Here is a 26,093-nt window from a genome sequence, read left to right as displayed (position 1 = left end):
AATTGAAATGAATAAGGCCTAAATAATAGGTTTTGGCCCCACGGAGATGCAGCAACTTATCTGACAAGCAGTACAGTAGCTGAAGCCTGGATTTGCTTAGTTTAATGTATAGTTTGGAGCTTTTTCTAGAAATTGTATGGCACTTTATAGCACTTTTATTAGTTTTATAGTTCTGATAATGTAAGTCTTTTATTGTATATTTTGATTAAAATACTGGATTTTTCTCTTGATATTTTTAAAACCATATTTTTACCGACATTGTTTACATTTTTCTAATTTGAGTAAAACTATTCATTTTTATTTTTGCAGCATAGGCTTTTTGCCTTAAATCCTTCATTAAATTCCTGTAACTGACTGATGTCTCCTCACTGTGGCTCGCTGCCACACTGCACAGTCCTGGTGGTGGGCGATGAATCTGGAGGCTTTGATTGCAGCTTCCCAGTCGCACCTTCTGCTGAACAATTTGTATGATGATAAACTACAGACCACTCCAGACATTCAGGACTTGTTTTATTACAACATTGCGAATAAAATGCTGGTTTACTCTTTATGATGCTTCTTTATTTAAAGATTTTCCACCACTGTAGTTAACCTCCGAACACAGCCAGACTACAGATGCTCCTTCTTAAGGTACAGAAGGCCCTTTCTCTTTTTATTAACATATTAAAGCACCAGAACCTTCTGGTGCCCTGTTCTGGTTTTGCCTCTGGTTTTGGGGTTGTGACTGCTGCAGTTTTCTCAGGGTTGAATCCAGCTTTTGTTGGTTTATGCGGTGATAAACAATCTGCACTTAAAGCACCTTTTCAAAAATATTCACTAAACAGAAAAGAGGAAAAAAGCAGAGACTTGAATTCACACCATCATGGGACCTGGACATGCTGCAATAAGATATGATGTGAAATGAAAAGAAAAAAAAGCTTTTAATGTTCATGTGAACACAACATGCCCAGAAGGCAAGACAACAACTATTAAGATAAAGTGAAAACAGAATGTATAATGTATTGCTTATCACTTCTAAAAGCCTGAGCCCTTCAGCCATGTATACACAGGCTGTGTGTGTGTTTTTAAAAATACATTGCAGACTATGTTGTTCCAATTAGATTTGTCTATTCCATTAAGGGCCTGTTCGATAAAGTGAGTTTATCAGATGAGCCAGGCTTATTGCAAATCAAAGTCAACATAGTTTAGGCTCAGTTACTCTGGCAACTTATACCTGGAAACTAACATATACACAGCCCACGTATACAGTTACATACACTGTATAAAAATACATAAAACCTATTTTTTTCTCACTATCTGGCATTAAATCAGACTAAGCGTTTTCTGTTTTAGGTAAGTTAGGATTACCTAAATTATTTCTATTTGCTTAATAATGGATAATGAGAGAGAGAGATTTTTTAAAGATAATTTTTAGTATTTTCTTCAAAGTCAGAAGTTAACATACACTAGGATTGCTATGCCTTCAAACAGTTTGGGAAAGCCCAGATGATGATGTCATGGCTTTGGAAGATTTTGATAGATTAAGTGACAACATTTGATGTAGTTTAAGGCACACCTCAAACACGCTGCCTCCTTTGTGACAACATGGGAAAATCTAAAGAAATCAGCCAAGATATCAGGAAGAGAATTGTGGACCTCCATGGGAGGCTTGCAAGCCTGAGAACACTATCCCAACTGTGAAGTACGGGGGTGGCAGCATCATGTTGTGGGGGTGTTTTGCTGCAGGAGGGACTGGTGCACTTCATAAAATAGATGGCATCATGAGGAAAGAACAATATTGAAGCAACATCTCAAGACATTAGCCAGGAAGTTAAAGCTTGGGCACAAATGAGTCTTCCAAATGGACAATGACCTAATAAGCATATTGCCACATTAGTTACAAAGAGGCTTCAGGACAACAAAGTCAATGTTTTGGAGTGGCCATCACAAAGCCCTGATTTCAATCCTGTAGAAAATTTGTGAGCAGAGTAGAAAAGACGTGTGGACTAAAGTGGCCAACAAACCTGACTCAGTTCCACCAGGTCTGTCAGGAGGAATGGGCCAGAATTCATCAAACTATTGTTAGAAGCTTGAGGAGGGAAACCCAAAACATTTGACCCAAGTCACACAGTTTAAAGGTAATTCTCTAAAAAAATTCTCTCTCTCATTATTCTGGCGTTTAGCAAATAGAATTAATGTTGGTAATCCTAACTGACCTAAAACAGGAAAGATCTGATTTAATGTCAGACAGTGAGGGAAAAAAAATAAGGTTATGTGTCTTTTTATACAGTGTGTGTAAACATCTGGTTTCAGCTGTAAGTATATGCAAACTACTTCTGTGTAACTTTGACTGCGTGCTTCAGATCTTGGTCTTGCTGGAGAACAAATCTTATCTCAAGTCTCAGTTCTCCTTCAGATTGCATCAGTTTGTCCTTCAGGATTTTCCTACACTTTGCTGCATTCATTTTACCCTCCACCTTCACAAGCCTTCCAGGGCCTGCAGCTGAGAAGCATCGCCACATCATGATGCTGCCACCCCCATGCTTCACGGTGCGCATGGTGTGTTTGTGATGATGTGTCACGTTTGTTGTCTAGTTGACTGTAAGTAGTGACTGTGAGTTTAATTTAGGCCTCATCGGACCAAATAATCTTCTTCCAGTTGACTTCAGAGTCTCCCACAGGCCTTCTGGTGAATTCTGGTCGAGATTTAAGACAAGCTGTTTTCAACTGTGGTTTTCTCTTTGTTGCTCTCCCCCCATAAAGCTTTGACTGGTGAAGAACAGGCAACACTTGTTGTGTGCACAGTCTCTCCCATCTTAGCCACTGACTCTTGTAACTCCTTTAGAGGAGTCATAGGGGTCTTGGTGGCTTCCCTCACTCATTGTTGTATTGCACAATCAGATCAGATTTATTCATATGCCTTTTACTTCCTAATGATGAACTAAACTATACTCCAATGGACATTCAATGACTTGGAAATTTCCTTGACTTGTTCTCTGGCTTCTTTTTGTATAACCTTTTCGGAAAGTTGCTTGGAAATTCTTTTGTCTTCACGGTGTAGTTATAATCAGGAGTACTGATTCACCAGTGACTAGACCTTCCACATACAGGTGTGTGTGTGTGTGTTTTGTAATACAGTCATCCTCAAATGCATTCATACCCTTCCATTTAAAAAAAATAATAATTTAATTTTTTTTTGTATTTCTGTTGAACCACAATTCAAAAACCTCATGATTTTCACTACATTTTTATTTATTATTACTTTTGTCAATTTCAACTTATTTCAGTGACAAATTTTGAATAATGTGACATTACTTTAAAAAAAAAACTTTTTATTTGGATCTAAGAGTCTTTATTTGTAATCTATTGTCAAAAAGCCAACTTATAGTAACCTTAATTCAATGTGGAAAAGCAATAAAAATGGGAAAACTTCCAACGAGGACTATTTTTATTTTTATTTTTTTTGTAAGATATTGAAGATATGAAATGACCTGTGGATTTTCTGGTCCTTTATGGAACCACTGGTTTGTTGGTTGTTTTCCAAGTCAGTCACTCTTCTTTATGGAATAAGCTCCTAATCTAAATCTAAATCTTTATATTTGTTTTCCAGCTCGGACTTGTTCTGTGTTTGTTTTCCTACTGGGCCCACATGAACACTTGTGTGCGCGCGTAGCGGTGCCTTTACGGTAATTGGCTCCATCCCTCTGCGCACCGTGCCTGGCAGGAGCCCACGGCTTGGCTTCAGATCCAGCAACACTGACAATGACGCGTGTGGAAGATGGTCGAAAAATGAACTCTCCTTCTTAAAAAAAAGAAAAAAACAGAGAGACAAAATCTGCGGTGGGCGATGAGCGCACTGAACTCGCCGGGATTCATATCGCCTCACTGAGCGAGCTTTTCCCCAACGCGTCGCTTCACTGTGAATGGACAGATAAGAAGGAAAAACCATTTCGCAACCTATTTTGCATGCAGCCTACATGGGCGCATGAAGTCTTGGATATATATTTTTCCTCCCTGTTCCGCTCCTCCAGCCTCCCAATGCGCACGCTGGTAGTTTTAACCTGAAAGGAGGCAACTTGAGGAGCGCTCGTTTTTACGCATTTTTTTTCTTTTACATTTGCAAGATGTTTTGAGCGCCAAAGGGGGCAGAGACAGAGAGCGGCTGGTGTCGTCGGAGGGGGGTTTGTTCACTGCGCAGACGAGCCGCGGACCGTCTCTGCGCTACCGCTCGTCTGGTCTCCTCCACAACAAACCACAAGACGCAGGGAGGAGGAGGAGTGGCGGCGGCGGCGGCGGAGTGGAAATCTGGAAATATACGGCGTTAAAATGACGATGTCCGTCCCGGAGAGGAAATCAGGCTCGGAGGGGAAGGAGGAGGAGAGCGAGGATGAGAGTGAGATCTTGGAGGAAAGCCCGTGCGGCCGCTGGCAAAAGCGCAAAGAGCAGGTTAGTCGGTTTTGTCTGGTGTTTGAAGCGTACGTGTGCCGGAGCGCGTTTTCTTTTTTGAACTGCACATGAATCAATCAAGCTGCACGTCGGACACACACTGTTACGCAAGTGTTTAGCCGGGATTAGGTATTATTATTGCCCAATGCTGTTTTTGCAGCATGCCACTATAAACCTCACACAGTCATATATCCGCTCATCTGCTTAGCCCACATTAAATCTATTTCAGTGGGACATGGAGAGAAACTGAGGCCACATTCCTGTCTGGAGCGTGTTTTTCTCTGCAGGAAACCTTCAAGTCACACAAACAAACTGTGGACAAACCTTCAGTTTGTAGCCAGAGAGGCGTGTGTTGTGTCATGAAGGCCTCCAGCTGCAGGATTATTGCAAAATATAGTTAATCAGAAGGACAACTCCCCACTCAGAGAAGTGCAAAGTCAAGTCTGGTTCATCAAGAGAACAAACTGTGGCTCAATTAGTCCATTAACCAGCTGGCAGACACTTATTTGGCTTTTGTTTTTGATATTGCATTAATGCTTGAGTCACTTTTTAATGCTCAAATTCCAAATACTACCTTTCAGCATCTTCTTTTATATGATTATCTGTTGGCTTTTATTTTCTTTACATCATTGTCAGTTGGAGCTTCTAAGATTAATCGATTAGTTGTCATCTATTAGTTTAATCACCAACTATTCTGGCAATTAGTTAGTCACTGTTTTGTTTACAAGTCAAACATTATCCGCTGCCATCCACTTTAATGATAATATTTTTGGCTTTCCACGTCTTTATGTCATTGTAAATTAAGCCTGTAATGATTAATCGATTAGTTGCCAACTGTCAGATTAATCACCAGCCATATTGATAATCGATTATTCAGTTTGAGTCAGTTTTTAATCTTAAATATTAAACATTACATCATTTTTTATATGGTTATCTTTTGCTTTTCACCTCTTACTGTAAATTAAAGCTGTACAGATTAATCGATCGGTTGTCAACTGTTCGATTAATCGTTTCTATTTTGACAGTCAGTTAATAAGTTGAGTCATTTTTAAATGTCAAACATCTTGAAGCTGCTTCTTAAATTTGAGCATCTTTTGCTTTTCTTTGATATGTCAGCGTTACTTAGAGCTGAGAAAATTCATCAGTTAGTCGCCACAAACCATTTTGATAATCGATTTGAGGAATAAAAAGAAAAACGTTCTTGAATTATCTGATTCCAGCTTTTTAAATGTTAATATTTTCAGGTTTCTTTCTTCCTCTAAGGTTTTGGACAAAACAAGGCATTTGTCAACTTGTGCTTCAGGAAGCACCAAACAAATAAACAATTAATCGAGAAAAAGCGAAAACAATTTAAAAAAAATAATCACAAGTTGCAGCTCAGTTGTAAATGAAATATATTTCCGTTTTGGACTGTTGGTCAAACAAGATAGGTCAGGTCAAGATGACACTTCTCACTGGTTTAAAAAAAAAACTGTGATTAGATTCTACACACAAAACTTTTGAATCAGTCAATTAGAAAAAAAAAAACTTGATATTTGTAGCCTTAATAATTTGAATCATCAGTTGTTTTTTTTGTTTTTTTAATGGCATTTGTTTGGCCTATTAAATTTCAGAAAATGCTTTGAAATGTCAAACAAGCAGTCCAAAATCTCTAAACATATTTAGTTTACTGCCAAATAAGACAAAGAAAAGCTGAAAATCTTCAAATATGAAAGGTTGGAACTAAAAAATGATTTTTTTCGAGTGCAACGGATCACAAAGCTGTAACTGCATTGAAGCTTTTTTGAGTAAAAAATGACTTCAGCAGTTAATCTTTTATTGTAGCAGTTGCAGAGTAGTTTTTATGATATTCAACTAATCTATGCACTTCTTCATCTTTGAGTTTTTATATAACAGAAATCTGAGAAACCTGTTGTACTATAATCAACCTGCAACACTTTCTAATCAGACGCTTGAGCAGGATGAAGAAAACCTCTGAGGGCCTTGAGAGCAGGTTCAGACAAGCTGAGGATGAGCTCATAGGCAGTAAAAACATCAGTTCATTCCTTAAATTTTATTGAGGGCTGCACATTAAAGCTGAAATGACTTGTCAGTCGATCATCAGGTAACAATCTCAATCAATCATAAGCCCAATTTAACAAGCAAAACTACCAAACAGGAGCTAACTGTAGATGGTTAAATATATATTTCTCTGCTTCATGTGATGCTAATTGTAATGTTTTGGGTATTCTGGCTACACTAGAGGTCGCATTGGCTGTGGCAGATTGTGATAAATATTTTAAGCTGTTTTCTGACTTATTATAGACTAAAAAGGTCATTAAAAAATAGATTGAAAGATGATTCAGATTCCTTCTAGTAGTTCTGGTGCATGAACACAGTGTGCTGCTGTGTTGACTGTGAGGATCAGAACTGTTTGGACTGTTCAGGCAGCACATCAGCATCATTACAGAAAATAACCCAGTGGCCTTGCATGAAGCTTCCTCTCCCATAAATAATCCAGTGTTTGCTTCATGTCAACAGTGGACTATCTGTAGCATTCCCAGCTGCTGGATTCACTGCGTCAGGGACTTTGATAAGACCGAAACGTGTCCACCTTCGCTTCACGACGAGCACGAGACGTTTATAAAAACCGCCAGAACGCTCAGTTACGATCAAAAAGACGCAACAGACGCGTAAATGTCGCGTTGTTGTGAAGCAGCGGGCGTCGCCTCCACTAACGGCTGCAGATAAGGCGGAGAATTTAAGTTGAAGGTTATCTCTTGCTCGCACACAGGCTGAAACCACCTGACCTCGCTGCACTTTCAGTACCATTGAGTTTTTCTTGGTGTTTAAAAAAACAAACAAACAAACAAACAAAAAAAAAAAACAACACACCCACAACCCACCCGGGTGATTTTCCACCCATTGATTACCCATCTGTGTGTTTTTCTGTGCTGCCTCCGCCGTCACATTTTCATTTGCGCTGAGAGCATCAGTGGTTTATGGGTGGCTGCTGCAGGAAAAAATCAATGTGGCAATACTTTTCTAGTACATGTGCATATAATGGAGCACAAAATGTAAACACATTCAGTGTATGCCAGTGATTTGTTCATATTTAATCATTTTTCTAAATGAGAAACATGTTTTTGGTCGACAAAACAAATGCACAGAGTTCCAGTTGTGTATATATATTTTTTATTATTGATTGATCTGTCAGTTTTTTTTGTCGATTTGAGGGTATATTTGCTCTTAAAAAAGCCGAAAAGTGAAAGACGTCCATGAATATCAATGTATGCTCCCATGTGGCTTCTTTTTTGTTTTGTCCAACAACCCTAAACTCAGAGCGTTTTCAGTTCACTGTGATATAAAGCAGGAAAGCATCAAATAATAACAGATGAGAGGCAGAAACTAGCAAATTATTAACATTTCTGTTTAAAATACTAAATTTAGTGTCCAACCAATGCAGCCCTGCAGCAGTATCAGCATCATAATACATCCCTACCTCAAGCCTTTAAACTAGGGCAGTGTTTGTGTTCATCAATTATCTTTCAGCTATTTTATTTTATTTTTTTTGCCTAATTGATTCACTGAGAGAAGTCGCTAAAATGAAGCAAACTGTGTAAAATGCTTCCTGAAGCCCAAGATGAAGCTGTCAGATCAGGATCAGTTCATCCTTCCTGACCAAACACAGAGTATTGATTTTTCTCAGGGACTCAGCAGCGCTGTTGTGATCGAAAAAGCACAAAGTTGAGTGAGCAGAATCACAATAGTTGCAAAGGCTGTTTTTGTTTTGTTTTTTTGCATCATGATTTATTGGCAAACGTCTTTCCATGCTTTTATTTTTAAAAATGTTTGTGTAAAAAGCAAAAAAGAAAGTTCTGGATGTAGCACCACAACATGACACAAGTAGTAAATCAAACAAAAGCCGGTGGTTTAGCTCGTTATTGTCTTTCCAAGAACAAATTAATTACAACGGGTGGACAACTGTTGCACAGTATTGCTGAAATCCAGTCCTGCTTCTTCCTTTGTTAACACAATTTACGAGGAAATCAGCACGTCAGCGGCGAAATGATTTACGAGTTCATGATTTGCATTTCTGACTAGTGGCACGTATCCTCTGACTGAGTCACCTGTGGCTTCCCAGAATGAGGACATCCAGGCTAACACCAGACACAGGACAGTGACTCACTAAATATTGCCGTTGAATCATGAATTTGCTTTTGTAGATCTTTGCAGGATAAAAATCTTTGTGTGAAGCGCTATTGTGCAAAGTGGGCAGACTGTGAGGTGAGACAAGAGGCCGTTGTGCTCGAAGCTCGTGTAGTTTGGTCCAATTTCTTTTTTTTTTTCTCGCACTTATCAGCTGGATCTGAAGCAGTAACCCAGAAATTATGTTCCTTTACAACTAAACTGCAGTTTCAATTACATTTTGAGGGAATTCTCCGAGTTCGCTTTTGCATGTGACGTATCACAAATTTGCCTCTAATCAACATGTCTTTTCCATTTATTTTATTGGTTTGCTGTTGCTCCTTTTCAACCAACCAACCAATCATGTATTAGATGGGGTGGGACTTGTCACCATGGTAACCCAGAAGACGAAGGAGAAGCTTCAAACATGTTGGAAAAATTACTTTACCCATGAGATTTTGGTTTGGATGTCACCCAAATTTAAGCAAACAGTGAGTGAAAATCAAACTTAAGTCTAAGAATGTTGCTCCCATACAGGTCATGAACCCCAGGCTAGTGGGTGAAAGTCCTGTTTGTTGTGGGATAAAATTAATTCCTTTCACAATTTAAATGAATATGTAGTTTAGTTGCATAGGAGCATCATTTTTGTGGGATAAGGGTGTAGCCTCTTTCACACAGCCAGTTCAAGATGGGACACTTGTGCCTTTTTCCCACCTCGCTGTTCGATGTGTAATGTATGGAGAGGGAGTGGCAGAGAGTTACAGAGCTGAGTCAACGTCTGAGTGAAAAGGAGAGCTGACACGGCCGGACGAGCCACACTAGACGCTGGAGCTGTTGCGTCACATGTCCTGATTGATTGTGGAACACCAGCATGCTGCATTAGAACCTGGAAGTCGATCTTGGGCAATCCGTAGTTGCTCCCCGTTGGGGTGCAAGGACCAAGTTAGGTTTTTTGTGTCCGTGTGTGCAGACTGATGTGGACTTAAAGCGTACTTTCACGCAGCTCTATTCATACTACAACAGGTACATGTCGGTCTGTTATTCAGACCTCGTATCGAACGCAGAAAAACACACACAAGGCTGTTGTCGATGTCTCTGAGAGGCTGACTGTGACTTTGCATTTTTTATAGCTGATATAACGGATTAGACTGCAGTGTGTCAGTGTGATTATTCCTGAGGTGGCAGTCACAGTGTGTGGATACCACAGGATTTCTGGAGAATCTACAACTTTCCGCTGCGTATGGTGGTGTTGGTGGACATCTTATACCAAATGAACCACCTCCAAAGTCCAAAAGTCAAAATCAGTAAGAGATGTCCTGATGGAGTATTTTTTGACTCCTGATTCAATTGGAGTCATTTATTATTTAGTATCTGCCCATACCATTTCCTAGATAAAACATGCTCCGAGGATTTTAGATGAGCTGTGGTACCTGGTGGAGCCTCCAGAGTGACCAGAAGAGGCAAACAGTTCCATTTGTTGTTTATTGAGTAACGATGATGTGAAGATCATGAAGAAATTCTCCACAGATACCGTCTTGTTGATAGATAAAACGTTTATTCATACCAGTACAATATCTCAGACGCCTGTGAGAGGATTTGAAGCCAAAAAGAATCACCCTCCAGAATAAACATAACCACTGGCTTATATAGGGGAGTTGTTTTTGTCGAACTAAGAACCAATAGATCAAACCATATGGGGAACCCCCAACATCTAGACGATGAGGCACCTTCCTTCGAAAGCATTGTGGGAGTTTAGCTGCTAAAGGAGCACCAAGTCTTCTTGGAGGCTTAATGACCTTTGGCCAATGCACAGGTGTTATATCAAGCTGGGGCAAACTTAAACAGTGCCCTTGACTTGGCTTAATAACTTCATTTTTCCTGTCCTTTCAAATTGTCTTGTTTAGCTTAACATGTCAGGTAAGACAAAAAAATACATTTGATTGTTGAGGAAGAGCTGATAGTTTGTTGGTTAAGCATAATTTCATAAGAAGTTAACTCAAAAAGACTGATACAAACTGTTCGCTGCTGGTTTTTGTTCAGTCCAAGAGTGTAGCTCTTAAAACTGTGACGTCCATCTGAAATAAGCATCCATGAGTTCCTCAAATAATCACAGAAGAACACACTCTATATAACTGACTGTCACAGTAATCCAGTGATACCTGTATGGAGGGATGCTCTGCAAACAGGAACTGCTAATTCAGCACACTTTTAATGATGCCAGTTTGACAAAAATTTAAGCAACTACAGACCCAAAAAAGGCGATTGTCTGACAGTCAACAGTGCAGTGGGAGTTGATATCCACCTGTCACACTGAGCTCGTTCTATTACTGTCCAGCCTGGACAGCAGATTATCACCGGCCCCCCTGTGATCCTGGTTCAATAAAGCAGCAGAGTAGACCTCCTGAAGTGAATCCACACCCAGCTCCCGCTCTGTAGCCGCTCAGTGCTCATTCCAGTAATTGCACCGGCTTCTGTTTCCAGGATCCGTGTCCATCTGCTCGCAGGGAGACGAGAACGACTCGATAACTGACGTATGAATATGTGAGTCTGAATGTGACGGGTAGATGCTGCTTTCTGCACTCGCGTGTTAGTTGAAATCTCCTCCGTGTGTCACTGCTCACACGCATGTGTCAGGATTCGGAGGCGTAGACGAATATGTGCAGCAATGGGTGGTTCAAATTATTACTGAAATAATTCACAAAACACACACGAGCACAGATATAAATAATAAAAGGAACAATGGCTGAATTCTGTGGAGCAGCTTCTGTTTGAAGGCGTTTGTATTTTGCATGCCGGCTCACTTTAACTCCTGGGTCTCTTGAATAGAACAGAACTTTAACTACACCTGTGCTTTTCTTACAATGAAAAGTCAAAGTCTGCTGTGAAAAAAAATAAAAAAGCCGATAATGGGCCAGTATTGATTGCAGCACTACTGTCTAATGTAATTATGTGATGATTGTCAGGGTTTTCCCCACGAAACTGTTCAGGAAGCCAGCCACATCTTCACTCATCTCAGCTCTTTATTGGTACAGTGAAAATATGGCATTAGTGAAATATCATCTCTGCTTCTTTTCTCTGAAGCTAAACGTGTATGAAATGTGTAGATTTCTACATTTGTCATGAGTTAGCCCATGTTCACCTATTTAGAGCATATTCAGAATCACATACTTAAATGTTCAATGTACTCAAAGCTCTTAAAAGAACAACTGTGAGGCCCAAAATGCATGAATGAAACTTTGAGAGGTAGCATCTTCCTGTTGCTGAAAATGTGTGAGTGAAAAAAAAAAATCGTAGGTTAAACAGATGGCCTGCAACCTGGTGGATGTTGTTAGGATAAAAAAAAAGAAAAAGAGGAAGCTACGAAACAAGCTGTTTGTGGTGTTTTTCATTTCAGATGATTTTTTTTCAACTGTATTTTTCTAAAACAGTTTACTCTTATTTTACAGTTTTTCCACGTTTTGTTAAATTACAAATAACATCTATTGAAATTACAGAAAATAAACAGGCCAAACTGTAAATAATGTCAAAGATCTGCATTTAAAAAATATTTTTTAAATGGTAAATTGTTCCTCTTCCATGTTAGACAGTAAAATGACACTATTTTTAATCTGTTTAAATCTGAAAAAATATTCCAATTGTATAGATTTTCCCTGTTTTGTCCAATTATAGATAACATCATTTAAAATCACCGATAAAAAGAATTAAGCTACGTGTTGTCTGTAAAACAAAAAGGCCAAAACTGTGTACATCAAAGATCTGGAGTTTTACAAATGGTTATTCATATAAAATCACAGTTTTATTGTATTTAAATCAGACGAAAGAAATAATTTATTTTACAGACATTTCAGTAGATTGTTTTTTAACGTTTGAAACCATTTGCAGCATATTTTTAATGGCACCTTTGCTGCCAGACTTTCAGTTTTTTGCTACAGATTTTTCTACAATTTGGTTTCTTTGAGGTGCTTTGTCACATCCATCGTAAGAAATGTGAAGGACGGATGATGGTTTCAGCAGTATTCATTTTTCTCTGTGATGCTTTGGGTTGAAGAAAGAAGCCACATTGTAATGATTATTCAGTCAAATGAAACATGACCTTGCAGGGTTTTTACTTTCCCTGAATGGGCCTTTGGTGCGTAACTACGTTTGACAGAAAGCATGATCAGTCTGCATACAGTGAAAAGTCTGTTGCTTTATTTGACAGAAATCTGTGCATTTTCCATATTTCTGACCATGTGATATAGAAACATGTATTTTATGCTTCAGCAAATGAAAGGCCACTGAACAAAACAAGTTAAAAATAGCTATATCTGAACTTTTTCATGCTGATCTTTGGCACTGGTGACTTTTCTTCAGCTAAAACTTCTTTGGGTCCTCCAAAAAAATCCTCTTTACAGTAAAAATCCTGCCTTGCAGCTATACTGATGTACGCCGTGCTGCAGTCCTGCAGTAGTTTCTGGATGTTTTCCATGTCTGAGCTCGTATATTCGAGCCATTACACTCAGCAAATGAACCCTCACCGCAGAGCATTTCCCCTCCTAAGCTCATGTTAAGCTGTGGATTGCACTAAGTGCTGCCTGTCCTGAGGGGTTCTCCTAATAACCGACACTCCATAATAACCCAGCAGCGCCGGCATGCTGGCTGGTTTGACAGCTGTCCTTTGAGGAATGACTTCCACTCAGGTTTCCCTGGAGGGGAAACACAGAGCGGGGACAGTCGGCTCTGATTCACCTGTTAACGGGGTCGCTGTGCCAGCAGCCGGATCAGAGCTTTACTGGGAAACCCTCACACCCTGTAATTCCTTGGAAGCAGCAGTAATGATTTGTTTAGATGACCCCTGTGATTCTTGGTTGTTTGTGGTTGAGCTGGCTTTAAGGACCGTGGTGCTGCTCTGGAGGCTGGTCACGCTGGTTCAGGCTGAAACATCTCTGCAACTATTGGATGGATTTACATGAAACTTTGACACTTTTGATTCCCAGAAGATAAATCCTACTGACTCTGGTGGTCCTCTGGATTTTTCCTCCAGCACCGTCAGCAGATCATATCTTTTACTTTATGAAGACTTTGTTGATCCTCAAGCTTCTCGTCTTTATGAAGTTGACATTTTAAGATTTGAGTGAAATATCTCAGGAACTGTTGGATGGATTGAAAGTCAAAATTCATTTCCACCTCAGGATGACTTGGTGATCCCTCCATATTTAGTTAAGTGCAATTATTAGGGCTGCAGCTGTTTTTATTTTACTATTTTGTTTAATCTATGAAAATTCCAGGAAATAATAAAAAAAAAAACATTAGCCATCAGCCCACGATGACATCTAAAATCCAAGTACTGTCATAGATGAGGAAATAAACCTGGACGTTTTTACATTTAAGAAGCTGGAATCAGTGAATTTAGACTTTTTTTTTCTTATAAAAAATTACTCTAATGGATTAATTGATTATCAAAATAAAACATTTGGTTTCAAGAATAAATACCTGCAAAACACAACATTTCCATCAGCTGCACTTTTCATATGGTGCTTATTAAATGAGTATATTTGTAGAAGTGTCTTTCCAGCTGAACTTGCCTCCCTGTATGGGAATAGGAGGAACCAACTGATTATGAATGACTCAGTGGCACCGACTGATTTACCTTTTTTACATGTGCGATGACAGACTTTACAGCCCGGCCGTCTTTGACCCCATGCAGCTCAGATAGCGTTCTATTTTCGTCGGTGCATTTCGTAGCCGTAAAAGTTTTACTGCGCGGCTCTCAATCAGCGGAGGTGTTTTAAAATCGAGCTGTAGATTAAAGTCGCCGCTCTCTGTTGTTCACGTGAGCTGATTGTTGTCTTTGTGTCGGCGGCGGAAGCGGCACGAAGGAGGCCTGTTTGCACAAGGCAGCAGCTCGTAGCACCTGCGTGACGGTTTCATTCGGCGTTTACTCATCGCTGAGGGAGCTGTTACTAGACCGTCCAACCTCTGATAGACCATTATCACCAGCCTGTGATACTGAGTCACTTCTAGCAGCTCATTTGCGAGTAAGTGTGGTGGCTTTACTGCAAGAGGAAGAAATGAGGTCTTCATGGAGAACCTTCCACCAGCAAGTTTATTCAATGCAGAAAACCTGAGCTGTGCTTCTTTTTGTCTTTTGGCTTCACTGTGCGGAACAAAGTAGATCAGTCGTTCCATCAGATTATGAGTTTATGACCTTCAGGTTATAATCCGTGTGCATCAGACTTATTTCATTCCCTTAATTTGGTCATTTGTGCCGTCAGTAGGAGAGAGGAAGAATTCTCCTCCCAGTCGGCTCAAAGATAAAGTGGCTTCACATGTGAATTAAAATCCAATGTGAGCACAGTGAATGTTTAAAACAAAGGCTGAGCTGCACAATTAGTTTTTTCCTGTTAGTGAATTGATGCAAATATGTGTTGCAATTAAAAATTAATCAAATTAAGGTTACCCTGGAGTGTTTTACCGATTAAAAGTTGGTCTTATTTAGCAAAGTGTAGGAATGCACCAACAGGGAAGTAAGGAAGCAGACATACATGTGATATAATATTTAAAAACGGGAAGTCTGATGGGAACGTTTGTTAGACATCACGTACACAGAAGATCTTTCAATGAAGAGAAATGCTGAATGTGAGTATAAATGCTGAATCACTGTTTCACTGTCCCTGTATGCTGATTCATGTGGACAACAGACGTTCACGTGGTTCCACAATATACACTCTGGAATAATACATGAAAAAGCACAAAAGGCTTCCCATTTCTGAAAGTTCAGTCGTGACTTTTTGCAGGATATAGCAGCTAGTTCCAGGTATGAAAAACCAAAAAGCCAGCAGCTTGTGTTGTGTTTGCTGCCTTCACGTCCCAAACATGTTGGTCGGTTATTGTGGTTGGATTTATGGAGAAATAGGAACCTCCCACTGTGTTTGAGCACCATCAGTGGAACAAACGTACAAATCAAAGTACCTGCAACATCCAGCAGTGACTGCTTTAATTACAACTCTTGTGATGATGAATGATAAAGGTATGAATCTCTTCATACGGCCGCTCCTAAAGCAAACATTTGTTCTCATGGGTGTCTGCGGACTCTGGAAGATGATTACACTTATGTCTTGCAGACCTTTACAGATGACACAGAAAGCATGAATCGGCTTCTTTTTTTTTATAGTTTATCCTAAGATAATTTAGCCATAACGTTATCAAAAAGGCTCTTTTCTGTGATGGATTTGTTTTCCACTTGGTAGTCGTGTTTAAAAAGCTCTTGATTTTAGGATTTAAAAACTAGGGATCGGCCAATCAATATGCTTTTTTCAGAGCTGATACCAATACCGATTAATAGCAATCATGGAGATATATAACCGATATTTAGAACTGATATAGATTGCAAAAAAAATAGTCTTACAGTGCAAATTTTAATGCAAAATTCAGCTGAAATGCTCTTGTGTTTTTATGCTTTGCACCTTTTCACATTTATTCTTCAGTATTTACATACTGTTATGTTTAAAGTACAACTAGTCAGACAGCGCTGTAGGCCGAACTTTGCTGGAAACCACAGAATGCAAGCTACAAATAGCGAAAGGTGCTGCACCAGAGCCAAGGAATCCCATTTTTAAATTGACTTACTTAATCGGTTTAGAAAAATGATACAGATCATCTGAAAAATGCTAAATATCAGATCTGATAATCGGCCAAACCCTCAGTGGGCCAACTCCGAAAATAAAAAAGCCTGACTTTTGCGCATGTGGATGCATCTGATCTAGATTTTTTCTGCCAGATTTTTTCGTAGTTGTGCTTAAAATGTCATATCTGAACAGTTAGGAAGTGCAAACACACCATCAGACTGCTAATCAGGTCTAGAGGAGGTTTGAAGCCAATCCTTTTAGAGTAATGTGTGGTATTTTTTGAGTTTTCCAATTAAAGTCGCTGCTGTTTCTGTGGTTGTATATCATCAGAGCCATTTTAACCCTCCACAGACTAAGAATAGGTCCAGTCTGCATCAGGTCCACTGCAACACATTTGAAAACTCGTATCCAACAACGCTCTCTTGACACTTTCATACCTGCATCTTAAAGCCTCGCAACATTTTTGTGTTACAATTCACAGCTCGGGTCATGTGATCCCGAGGGATCCTGTGACCTGGTTGTGAAATGTGAGCCGGCGAGGCCTCCGGGGGTCACCAGATCCGTCGGTGGACGTACGTGGAGGTAGTTGTCAGCGTTTTCCACTCCAGCTGTGCGAAATGGAGCTACCCTGATTTTTCTGCCAGTCGGACGGCAAAGCCGGCATGAAAAGGAGTCTCGGGGGATTGACTGACAGGTCCTGCAGGCTTTCACGGAGCTGTCATGGCGGTTCACATCACATGACGTCGCAGCCTCTGAGGAATGCCTTCGACCCCTTCAAGCGTGCCGCACAAGCAGCCGGCAAGATCTTTGAAAGACGCCGGTTTCCCCCGAGTCATCTTTTGGGACCGATGTGTCATAATCAGTATTTAAATGTAGACATATTTTCTTGAACGGACTTGATTTTTTTCTCTCTCTTTTTTTTTGTTTTGGACTCATGAGCAGACAGAATTCTGGCATTTATCACGGGAAAACAAGACTTAACAGTTTCACTTGGATTTGCATAATTCAGTCTGCATAATGGCGTCATTATTCATGCTTCTTTGTTTAGTGTCTGCTGCTAGAGTCAGCTGTTCTGTCTCTGCTACTTTTGGCTGTTAAATGAAGTGAAATAAAGGAAAAAACTAAACTTAAAGTCTCACCAGCAACTCAGATATTCTATTTTAAACGCCTTAATCCATCGTTTTGTGCTTGTTTTTCCGTTTAACTCGCCAGTATTGGACAGCTTGACGTCACATGGGGATATTTTCACAACAGCAACAATGTAGTTGGATCACAAAAACCTGTTTGGATGGTGAAACGGCGTTGGATTGGATTTCAACCCTTCAGTCTTGCATTTCTCTCGACTGACCGTTGTGCAGAAAGATTCAGCAGTCTTAGAGGGGAAAACCTGCTGCAGAGAAAACATAAACAGATGTGAGCAACTAAACCAGAGGCGGGTTTGGAATAAGAAGGCATTGTCTGAAATCGTGGAAACTATAACAAACCATAAAATAGGCTGTGAGAAAAGCGAAACGGCGTCTCAAAAGCTCCAACTTATGCTCCTATTCAGACAAGAAATGGATTTTCTGCGCGAGGAATCGGGATGTTGTTAGTCAGCTTTGTATAATCCTTTGGCACAGTTTAGGAAAAAGATCTTTCAGCAGGTAAACAATAACCAGGATTTGGTATTTTCAGATGAGCTTACTGGTCTGGGCTCTAGTTGGTGCTATGGAGAGCTTTGCAGACAAACCTTCTGTAGCTGCAGAACTATGTGGAACGACAGGAAAAATAGGCAACTGTTGTTCATGTTGACCTTTTGCTCTTGCTCCTTTTGCAAAAAAAACGATAGTGGAGTGAAAAATAGTGATGAAACGGATGATCTGTTGCAACAGTGCTTGCAACACATGCATTGTTCATCATCCTGGAGCAATCCTTCAACCTTTCAGCTAGTTAGCATTTGACCTGCGCATAGCGTCATCACCCACGAGTGACTGTTGGCTTTACTTCCCACAATCCGTCATGTTTTCACTGGAAGAGAGCCACGTAAATGGACACCAGCATAGAATCATGAATCATGCAGATTACTTCTCATCTTGTGAAATTAATTATGTCAACTGCGACTGTAAAGTTTAGGAAAATCAGCTAAGTTTTGCTTCTGGATCTCAGTTTGGGCTTAAAGTTTGCAAACTTATAACAGAGCATCTTCAATGCAAACTGGGGCATAAAGTGTGACAGAAAAGTGTGTTTACAAATGTGTGTGGCCCTTCCTTTGTCTTTTGTTTTAATCTCTGAGTGGTGTAACAGTATCCATTCACCACCTGACATCCACACCTTTGCTGTTGGCTGTGCCTTTTACCGGTGAGAAGAGTCGACGCTCTCCACAACTGCTGGTTTCAAACATTTTTCATTCTCCGCTTTAATGCCGCTCATATTGACTAGAGTAAGTGGCTTTGTGCAGGATTTAAGCCAAAGTCCACATGTGCCTACAACATGCTGTGATTAAATTCAGAAAACCCACGCTTAAACCGTGTAACACCATGTAGGTTGCTGTAGCATTTCCACTCCTGCTGCTGTTTATAGTAATTCCTCATCATATGTGCGCTCTCACGTGCGGCCTGCAGTCCGTTCTGGTTGGTTTTTCTCAGCGCCGCCAACGAGCCGAGCAGCACGCTGCCAAGGGATCGATGCAATGTTGAGCATTTTACACATTATCAGTATTGTTTTTTTTGTTTTTTTTTAATTACCTGATTTCTGAAAACATAAATGAATTAAAAAATGCACTGGCATCTCTTTGCAGTCTTGCACAATGTTCTGCTCACTGCATCTGATTGGCTACATGTTATGAGTAATGGCCTACATTAGCACTGAAGAATACATACAACAGTTCTCTTTTAATGAAACTTTTATGAACATGAAACATAAGTAAATAAAGGCATTTCTACAAAACCCTGATCCTCGATTACATATATCAGTTCACTGATTACAAAAAATTGGTATTAGCCCTATAAAAACTAACGATTTTCAGTAAACCATAAAAAAAGCAAAGGGCATTTCAACAAATCTTTGCATTAGAGCTCGCTGTTCTAAATTTTGACATTTACCATCATGTCTGTCCCACATATGAGCCATTGGCCTCCTTCATTGCTGGTAATTGGTATCAGTCCTGGAAAAAACATATTGATCGACCTCTAATGCTGGCGCAGCCAAAAAGAGCACAGTCGGTCTGACTGTGATGTGACCAAAGGTGCAACGAACTGAGAGGTTTTAACCGTAGACTGGAGAAATATGTATATCCCACTGCATTTACATGTGCAGCTGAAATGTGTTTATTGTCAGTAATCAGTTAACAGAGAGTCAGATCCGATGCAGATTAGGAAATATGCATTGACTCTTGGCTCACCATATGTGGAAAAAATATCCTGTGGTGGAAGTTCCAAACATTTAGAGCTTTGCAAACTTATCCTTGTGACTATGATGCACTCACATAGACGGTTATAATAATAGCACCAGTTTGCTTCCTGTTATGTATTGTAATGTGAATCCTTTAATAAGTGTTTACAGTGTTCTGCTGCTAGCTGGCTGATTCCCAGCAGGTCTAACACCCTACTATTTATATGAGCTGCTGTACACGGAAAAAAATGACTTTTTTTTCTCAACAGTTTTTGATTATATTTTTAGAGCAATTTAATATTATTTTACAGATCTTCCTGTGTATAGTTAAATTACTGATAATAGCCAGTAAAATTAGAGGGGAAACTGTGTGTGTGTATATATATATATATATATTAACTGTAAAAAAAAAAGAGAGAGAGAGAGAGAGAAGAAAAACAGGCCAAAACTGTGAATAATGTCCACATCAAAAATCTGTATTTATATTAAATTTAATTAATTCTTTTACACTATTTGACCATAAAATAAAACTGCTTTTACAGTATTTAAATCCATAAAAAAACAACATATGCAGATGTTTATTTTCATTTGAAGGAAATATCATCTATATTAAAGATTAAAAAATGGTAAATAATTTTTAACTGTTGTTTCACAGATTGTTCTTGTTTTGTTCATTTAAATGATATTGAGTGAAATCAAAGGAAAAAGTATTAATTTTCACTTTGATTTAAAAACAACACATAACAAAGGAAGAAAGACAAACAGGCCAAAATCGTACATATTGTCCACATGAAAAACTGTATTTATAGAAAGGTCATTTGTTCTTTTACAGTATGTGACCATTAAATTACAGTTTTGCTATATTTAAGCCAGCTACAAATACCATTATGTTAGAGATATTCTAGATATTTGCAGTTATTTTCTCCATTTTTACAGCTTTTAAGCCTTACAATAGTCCACTGTTTTCTGTCGTTTCTTTTCTTTGCTGTGCACAAAGCAAGAAGACACTGAAACCACAGTTACGGTCTGGTTGCTATCGCTCATTTTTCCACCCTCCTCCTATTGTGAGGCAAAGGCCAAGGTTCTCCTCCTCCTCGCCGGCATTCTGAGTGACTTTGATCTGAGAACATGTGTGTGAATATCAGCTTGTAAAAACATCATACGAACCCTGGCGAGGGCCTCGATCGCTGCTGGCAGGTGAGAATAGGTCGCCAAAAGCCTCAATAAACACGACTTTCCCTATAAAGACCAGTGTGCTTTAACTGTCAATAAAGGAGGGATACTACGTGGAGTTTCATGAGCTTTTATGGCTTCAAAGGGAGCTTTCTTCAGTTTGCTGAGCGGCTGATATGAAAACTCGGTGTGTTCAGGTGTTCATTCCTCTGCATTTCCACTCCGGCAGCTCACATCTTGACCTTTGAAGCCAAATATGGATATCTTTATGTCAAGTATGCACATAATAAAGGGAATGGGCCTTGTAGAGAAGCAGTGCAAACATATTCAAAGGTCTTAATGTGGAGGGAAGTATTGGCAAGCCTTTGATATTTATTGATTTGCCATAAAAGCATAGAAGCGCGCTTCAATTTTTCCACTTTTGCAGCCGAGTCTTGCAAAATGTACCGGTGATTGTTGATTTGTCTCCATTCATTTGCTCTTTTTTGACACATCGCCTCTTTCTGCTAAATCAATGACGGAACAGCTGCGGGGAAAACTGGAAGAATTTCTTGTTTCGACACTTGAAAACAAAGCGCCGCTCGCAGCTTGGGTGGTGAAGTGTCAATTAATGCGAACCAATTTTGTGATGTTATGAAAACGAACACGCTGAATAAAACATTCAGATCGGATACGAGCAACAGATCCCGAGTGAAGCTTTAGTCCGGCGCTGTTGTGTCGGGTCTCATGACTTGCGTACAACCGTCTTCTTCCTGAGCTGAAATAGCATCTAACTCCACGAGCTAAAAATCAGATTTCCTCGCCTTCATAAGCCTGCCGTTGTCCCTGCTCGGCACATGAAAGCTGATCTATATTCAGAATCTGAATGTGCTGTTTATGCCGATCTCGAGGGTGAAAGTAAAGCAGGTTACCGTGATGCAGGAGCTGCAGTCGAATTAGAAGCGCGACCATCAATCAGTCAGAGGCCTGATGAATTAAATATGGAGCTCGTAAATAAAAGCTTCCATTCTGATAATGAGGGCTTTAGTTACTATTGAGGACGCAGAGGTCGTGTCCTCTGTGTCGGAGGGATAAATGTAGGTTACATTTCCTCAATTTAAGGCACAGATAATAGGATTTCAAAGGCAGCATTCTGTAAACTTGACAGTAGATTCAATTACGACTGAAAAGCCATCTGCGTTCTCCATTTGGCCTCATTTTTCTGAAACATTTAGTGCAAACGGATGTACGCCGCTGCTGTGTTTACACCTGATTTTAAAAGTTGTTATTTCTGTAACCTCTTTTCCATGTTTGTCATTAATTTTATGGCCACATTTCCAGCTCTGGCATAAAAAGATGACGTCTCTTTCCTAACGCCGACCTCCAACGCTCAGGTCTTTGCCGAGCCGAGGAGTCTCTCAGAATTCAGATTTTTAATGTATCGGATGTGGAAACATTGACGCATACAGCCGGAGTCTAATGGAAGATCTGGAGAGACATCAAAAGTAACAGAAAATTTCAGATTTTTATTTCTTTCCCAGGGAACGAAGAGTTTTTTGCACAAACAAAGGCCATGTTCAGACGGACAGCAGCAGTGTGTGTTCAGTGCTGGCAAAAACAAAAAGAAAAATAAACAGCTGCAAAAAAGTTCAAGCTGACTCAGCTTTGGCAATCACACAATTCAATGTCATAAGTCGAGCTGCAACAAGTAATCAGTTAGTTGTAAAGTGTTACATGAACCCTTTGAAGCCCAGTCAGTTTCTGAGTGTTTTTTTTTGCTCCTGTCACATTTTTACTCACTGTGGGCTCATTGTTCACTGCATTACGAAGTCCTGCATCGCTATGGAAACCACACAACCATGACTGGAAGTAGAAAAGAACTAGAATATGTCTTTTAATCAGTAAAACAAAGTTATAATGCCACAAATCCTAAAAAATATAAAACAGAAGTTGCATTTTTTAAATTTCTTATTTGACAACAATTGAAAAACATGTATAGCATTTTTCCAAGTGCCCATCGGTGTTACCAGTACTGGAAAAAATAGTGACCGTATACGATTTTACGTTTTTATTTTGTTTCCATACTTGTGTCCTATCTGCATTGTAAACAGCCTGAAGTTCATCCCATTGCACCTGAAAAGTCTCTGAATTTTATCACGTGACTGCTGGTCACAGCTGAATCGGTAATGTCTTCACAGTTGCATCGAGAACTGCAGAATTTTTTTATTTTTCGTAAAATCTAGTTAGTGCAGATGGTTTATTTTTCATGAATTTTTTAATTGTGACACTGAGTAAAACAATTTTAATGAAAAATGATGGAATGGCTTGTGGCAGATGAGCAGTTCAAGGACCATTGGAAAGTTCAAAATCTGAATATTCTGTTTGTTTTTAAGGTTTCTGACTGATGAATAGTGTAATTATTGGATTTTTTATTTTTTTTTAATAAAGATAACATGCCTTTTAAACCACCTGCAGGTATTGGGGTTCAGAACTTTGATTGATTGATTTGAGTCATTCTATAAAGTAAGAACATCAACATTTTCTAATTCTAGCTTCATAATTTGAATATTTTGTTGTTGTGGACAAAACAAGACATTTAAGGACGTCATCTTGAACTTTGGGAAACTTTAATTGGCATTTTTCACAATTTTCTGACATTTAATCAGCAGTGAAAATGATTAATTGCACTTTTGTCATGAGGTAAACATCCACAACCTCCACGTCCTTTGTAACATGAACGCCACACTTCTGTCGTTCAACTTATTATCATGACGAACAATAAAAATTCCAGCCATGTTGTAAAACCCAGTGTCACAGTCTTACCAACCACTGTGTCATGTCGTGTCTTCAAACTCGCGGATCTCTTGCTCAAACTGGACTTCCTGTATCCTATTTCATGGTCTCAGTGGCACCTGACGCCGTGCGGCCACACCCACGCGACCTTTTGCATTGTTTTCCTGCTGTTTCCAGTCTGAACGCCAGCTCATGACTATTTTAAAGCCTGCGCGTAGACCCCGGTGACGACAAAACGCATTGTGGTTGTTGCTGTCTTGTGCAGAAACCGTGCACAGGTAGGTGAGGGTTAGATAAACAGACACTAACCCCCCACGTGGTGCTTTCACTGACACTCCTATTGAGCTTTGTTATGTAACCGGCACCAGAAAAAAAAAAAAAAGAAAACCCAGCTTACTGTCTCCATGCTTGTCTGCCAGCAGACTTTTGTTTGAACACGCGCTGAAGAGCCAGCTCAGGTTCACTCTCACTTTCTCGGCTTAATCCCCCTGGAAGATAAAAGCCACATGATAAACACAACTGTCCGTCCTCTTATTTCTATCTGCTCTCCTTTAGCCTCACTTTCACCACATGGGACCTTCTTAACAAGCTCCATATCACCCACTTGACTAATTGAGGCCTCATAAACTTAACAATAGCTGAAACTCATGCCTAACTGCATTCTCACACTCCTCTTAAGTGCTTTCCTCTGCTGCACAGTGTTGTTTTCCTGCTCTTGCCTCCAGTAATGGGCGTGTTAGGAGCTAATGTCAGTCCCGACATGCGCGAGCACGCCGCCCAATCCAAGCTTTTTTAACTGTTGCTGGCTGGCTACTTGTGGCAAACGCTCAATAAAGCCCTTTTGCAGCGGTTGCCAAGCCTTTTGAGCTTTTACCCTGAGTCACCTCTTTTGCGTTGCTGGAAAGCTGTACTGCAGTAACCCCTGCTGGAGATGCAGCGGAGGGGAGGAGGAGGGGGTGCGGTCCACTCTTCCGCTGGGTTTCTAGTAGCAATGAAGCAAGCAGTGTGTTTGGATTTACAAGCATGAGTTGGGTAATCCAGTGGGCAGAAATTACCCCGCTTTATGGAGAACTTTTAATACTCGCTCAGACGCTGCCAGACCCGGTTCAGTTTCTCCAGAGCACAAGGGTGCCAGTTTCAACTCCAAGCGAACACACTCATCGTCTTTTTAGCAGCCTACTTAGAATTGCTTTTAATATTCCAAGAACTGGAATTCTTTGAAAATCCTCCTTCGGTGCCAAAGTTCTCGCTGTGTGGGTGAGTGAGTTTGAAACTGTCGTCCAAAACTCTGCAACCCCACAAACTTGAACTGACGTCATCCAGTGCAAGACAGTGCCAGAGCTGAGATTTAATGTGTGGTTCTATAAAACCGACTTACCCTTTTTCTGAAAGTGATGCTGTTTGATGCAAACAGATCAACATATCCGTGCTGTTGCAGAATAAAGAAGTGCAGCTTTTGCACGGTTTTGGACTTCCCCTGTCAACCAGAAGGCTTTGACTTCCCCGAAGCAGCAGAGAAAATGTTGAAAAATGCATTCAGATCCTTAAATAGAGGTCACAGTTGATGAGGTTAAGATCCTGCATTTGAAATCTGGGAAGGAATATGCAGAAGTGTGAACGTGCACAGGACACATTGGAAACGTGTTTAAGCATATTGCTCTTTGCCACTGACTTTGCAAAGAGTGTATTGCTATTAGAAACGCATACTCCCCTTACAAAACCACTAAAATCTGCTTTTTTAACGTGTATTTATTTGTGAAAGATATTACAAGTAGCCATGAACCCACAGAGGACGGAATTGTTTCAGCAGCAAAAAAAGAAAAACAGAAACTAATGAAAATGTGAAGTAATGATAAATGATGACAGTAAACCAGTAATTTTACAATCACCCGTTGTGAACAAACAAGTTACTGTTTGAAAAAACAACAACAACAAAAGGATTTGATGTATAGATTATGTAGCCTTTTGGGCATGTTTTTCTTTTTTTTTAACATGTAAATTAATACTTTGTGTCTAGAAATGATCTGTAATTTAGCACAACAGGAGTTCGCAGTCGCAGCTTAAAGTATTGTTTTTAGTCTATGTAATAAAAAGTTTTTCTTTCAAATAACAACAAATATCTGTAAAATGATTATCATGTTTGCTGATTTAAATCCAGAAAAAGGTAACTAATGAAGTTTTCTGGTCAACAGTTGCAAGAGATTTGTGATTTTGTGGACAGTTTTGAAATAATTATTTTTTCCTTTGAACTTACCAATTATTATCAGTACCTCCACAAAACAAGGATCATCTGTAAAATTACTGTATGTTCAAAACCTACAGCTAAAAAAATGCTTAAAAAAGAAAAAAAAAAGAGTTAACTTCTTACAGTGTAGTTTAATAATTATTTGATGCAGACAAACTACTTTTCTTGAGTTGGAGGAGACCAAAACAGAGCCAAAAGTAAAGTAAATATTGGACTCAAACTCACCAGATAACAGTAATGTTTCCTCTTAATCTACGATAACAGCCGTATCAACATAAACAAGTGATAAGTCAATCTTGTGTCCACAGCTTGTTACTAAAAATATATAATAGTGC

General features: G+C 39.6%; 1 protein-coding gene across 1 annotated transcript in view; it reads left to right on the top strand.

Moving 5' to 3' along the window:
• The first annotated feature begins 3,777 nt into the window (after nucleotides 1–3,777).
• Nucleotides 3,778–26,093, top strand: part of nrbp2b (nuclear receptor binding protein 2b) — a 63,764-nt gene continuing 41,448 nt past the window's right edge. The window contains exon 1 of the mRNA XM_008290301.1: nucleotides 3,778–4,425. Within this exon, the coding sequence (XP_008288523.1) occupies nucleotides 4,306–4,425 (120 nt within the window). The 5' untranslated portion in view covers nucleotides 3,778–4,305. The remainder of the gene's footprint in view (nucleotides 4,426–26,093) is intronic.

The sequence above is a fragment of the Stegastes partitus genome, unplaced genomic scaffold (genome assembly GCF_000690725.1).
Source record: "Stegastes partitus isolate 25-593 unplaced genomic scaffold, Stegastes_partitus-1.0.2 Scaffold666, whole genome shotgun sequence".
In the NCBI taxonomy this organism is placed as follows: domain Eukaryota; kingdom Metazoa; phylum Chordata; class Actinopteri; family Pomacentridae; genus Stegastes; species Stegastes partitus.
Note: the sequence above shows the minus strand (reverse complement) of the source record. Positions and strands in the feature narration are given on the sequence as shown.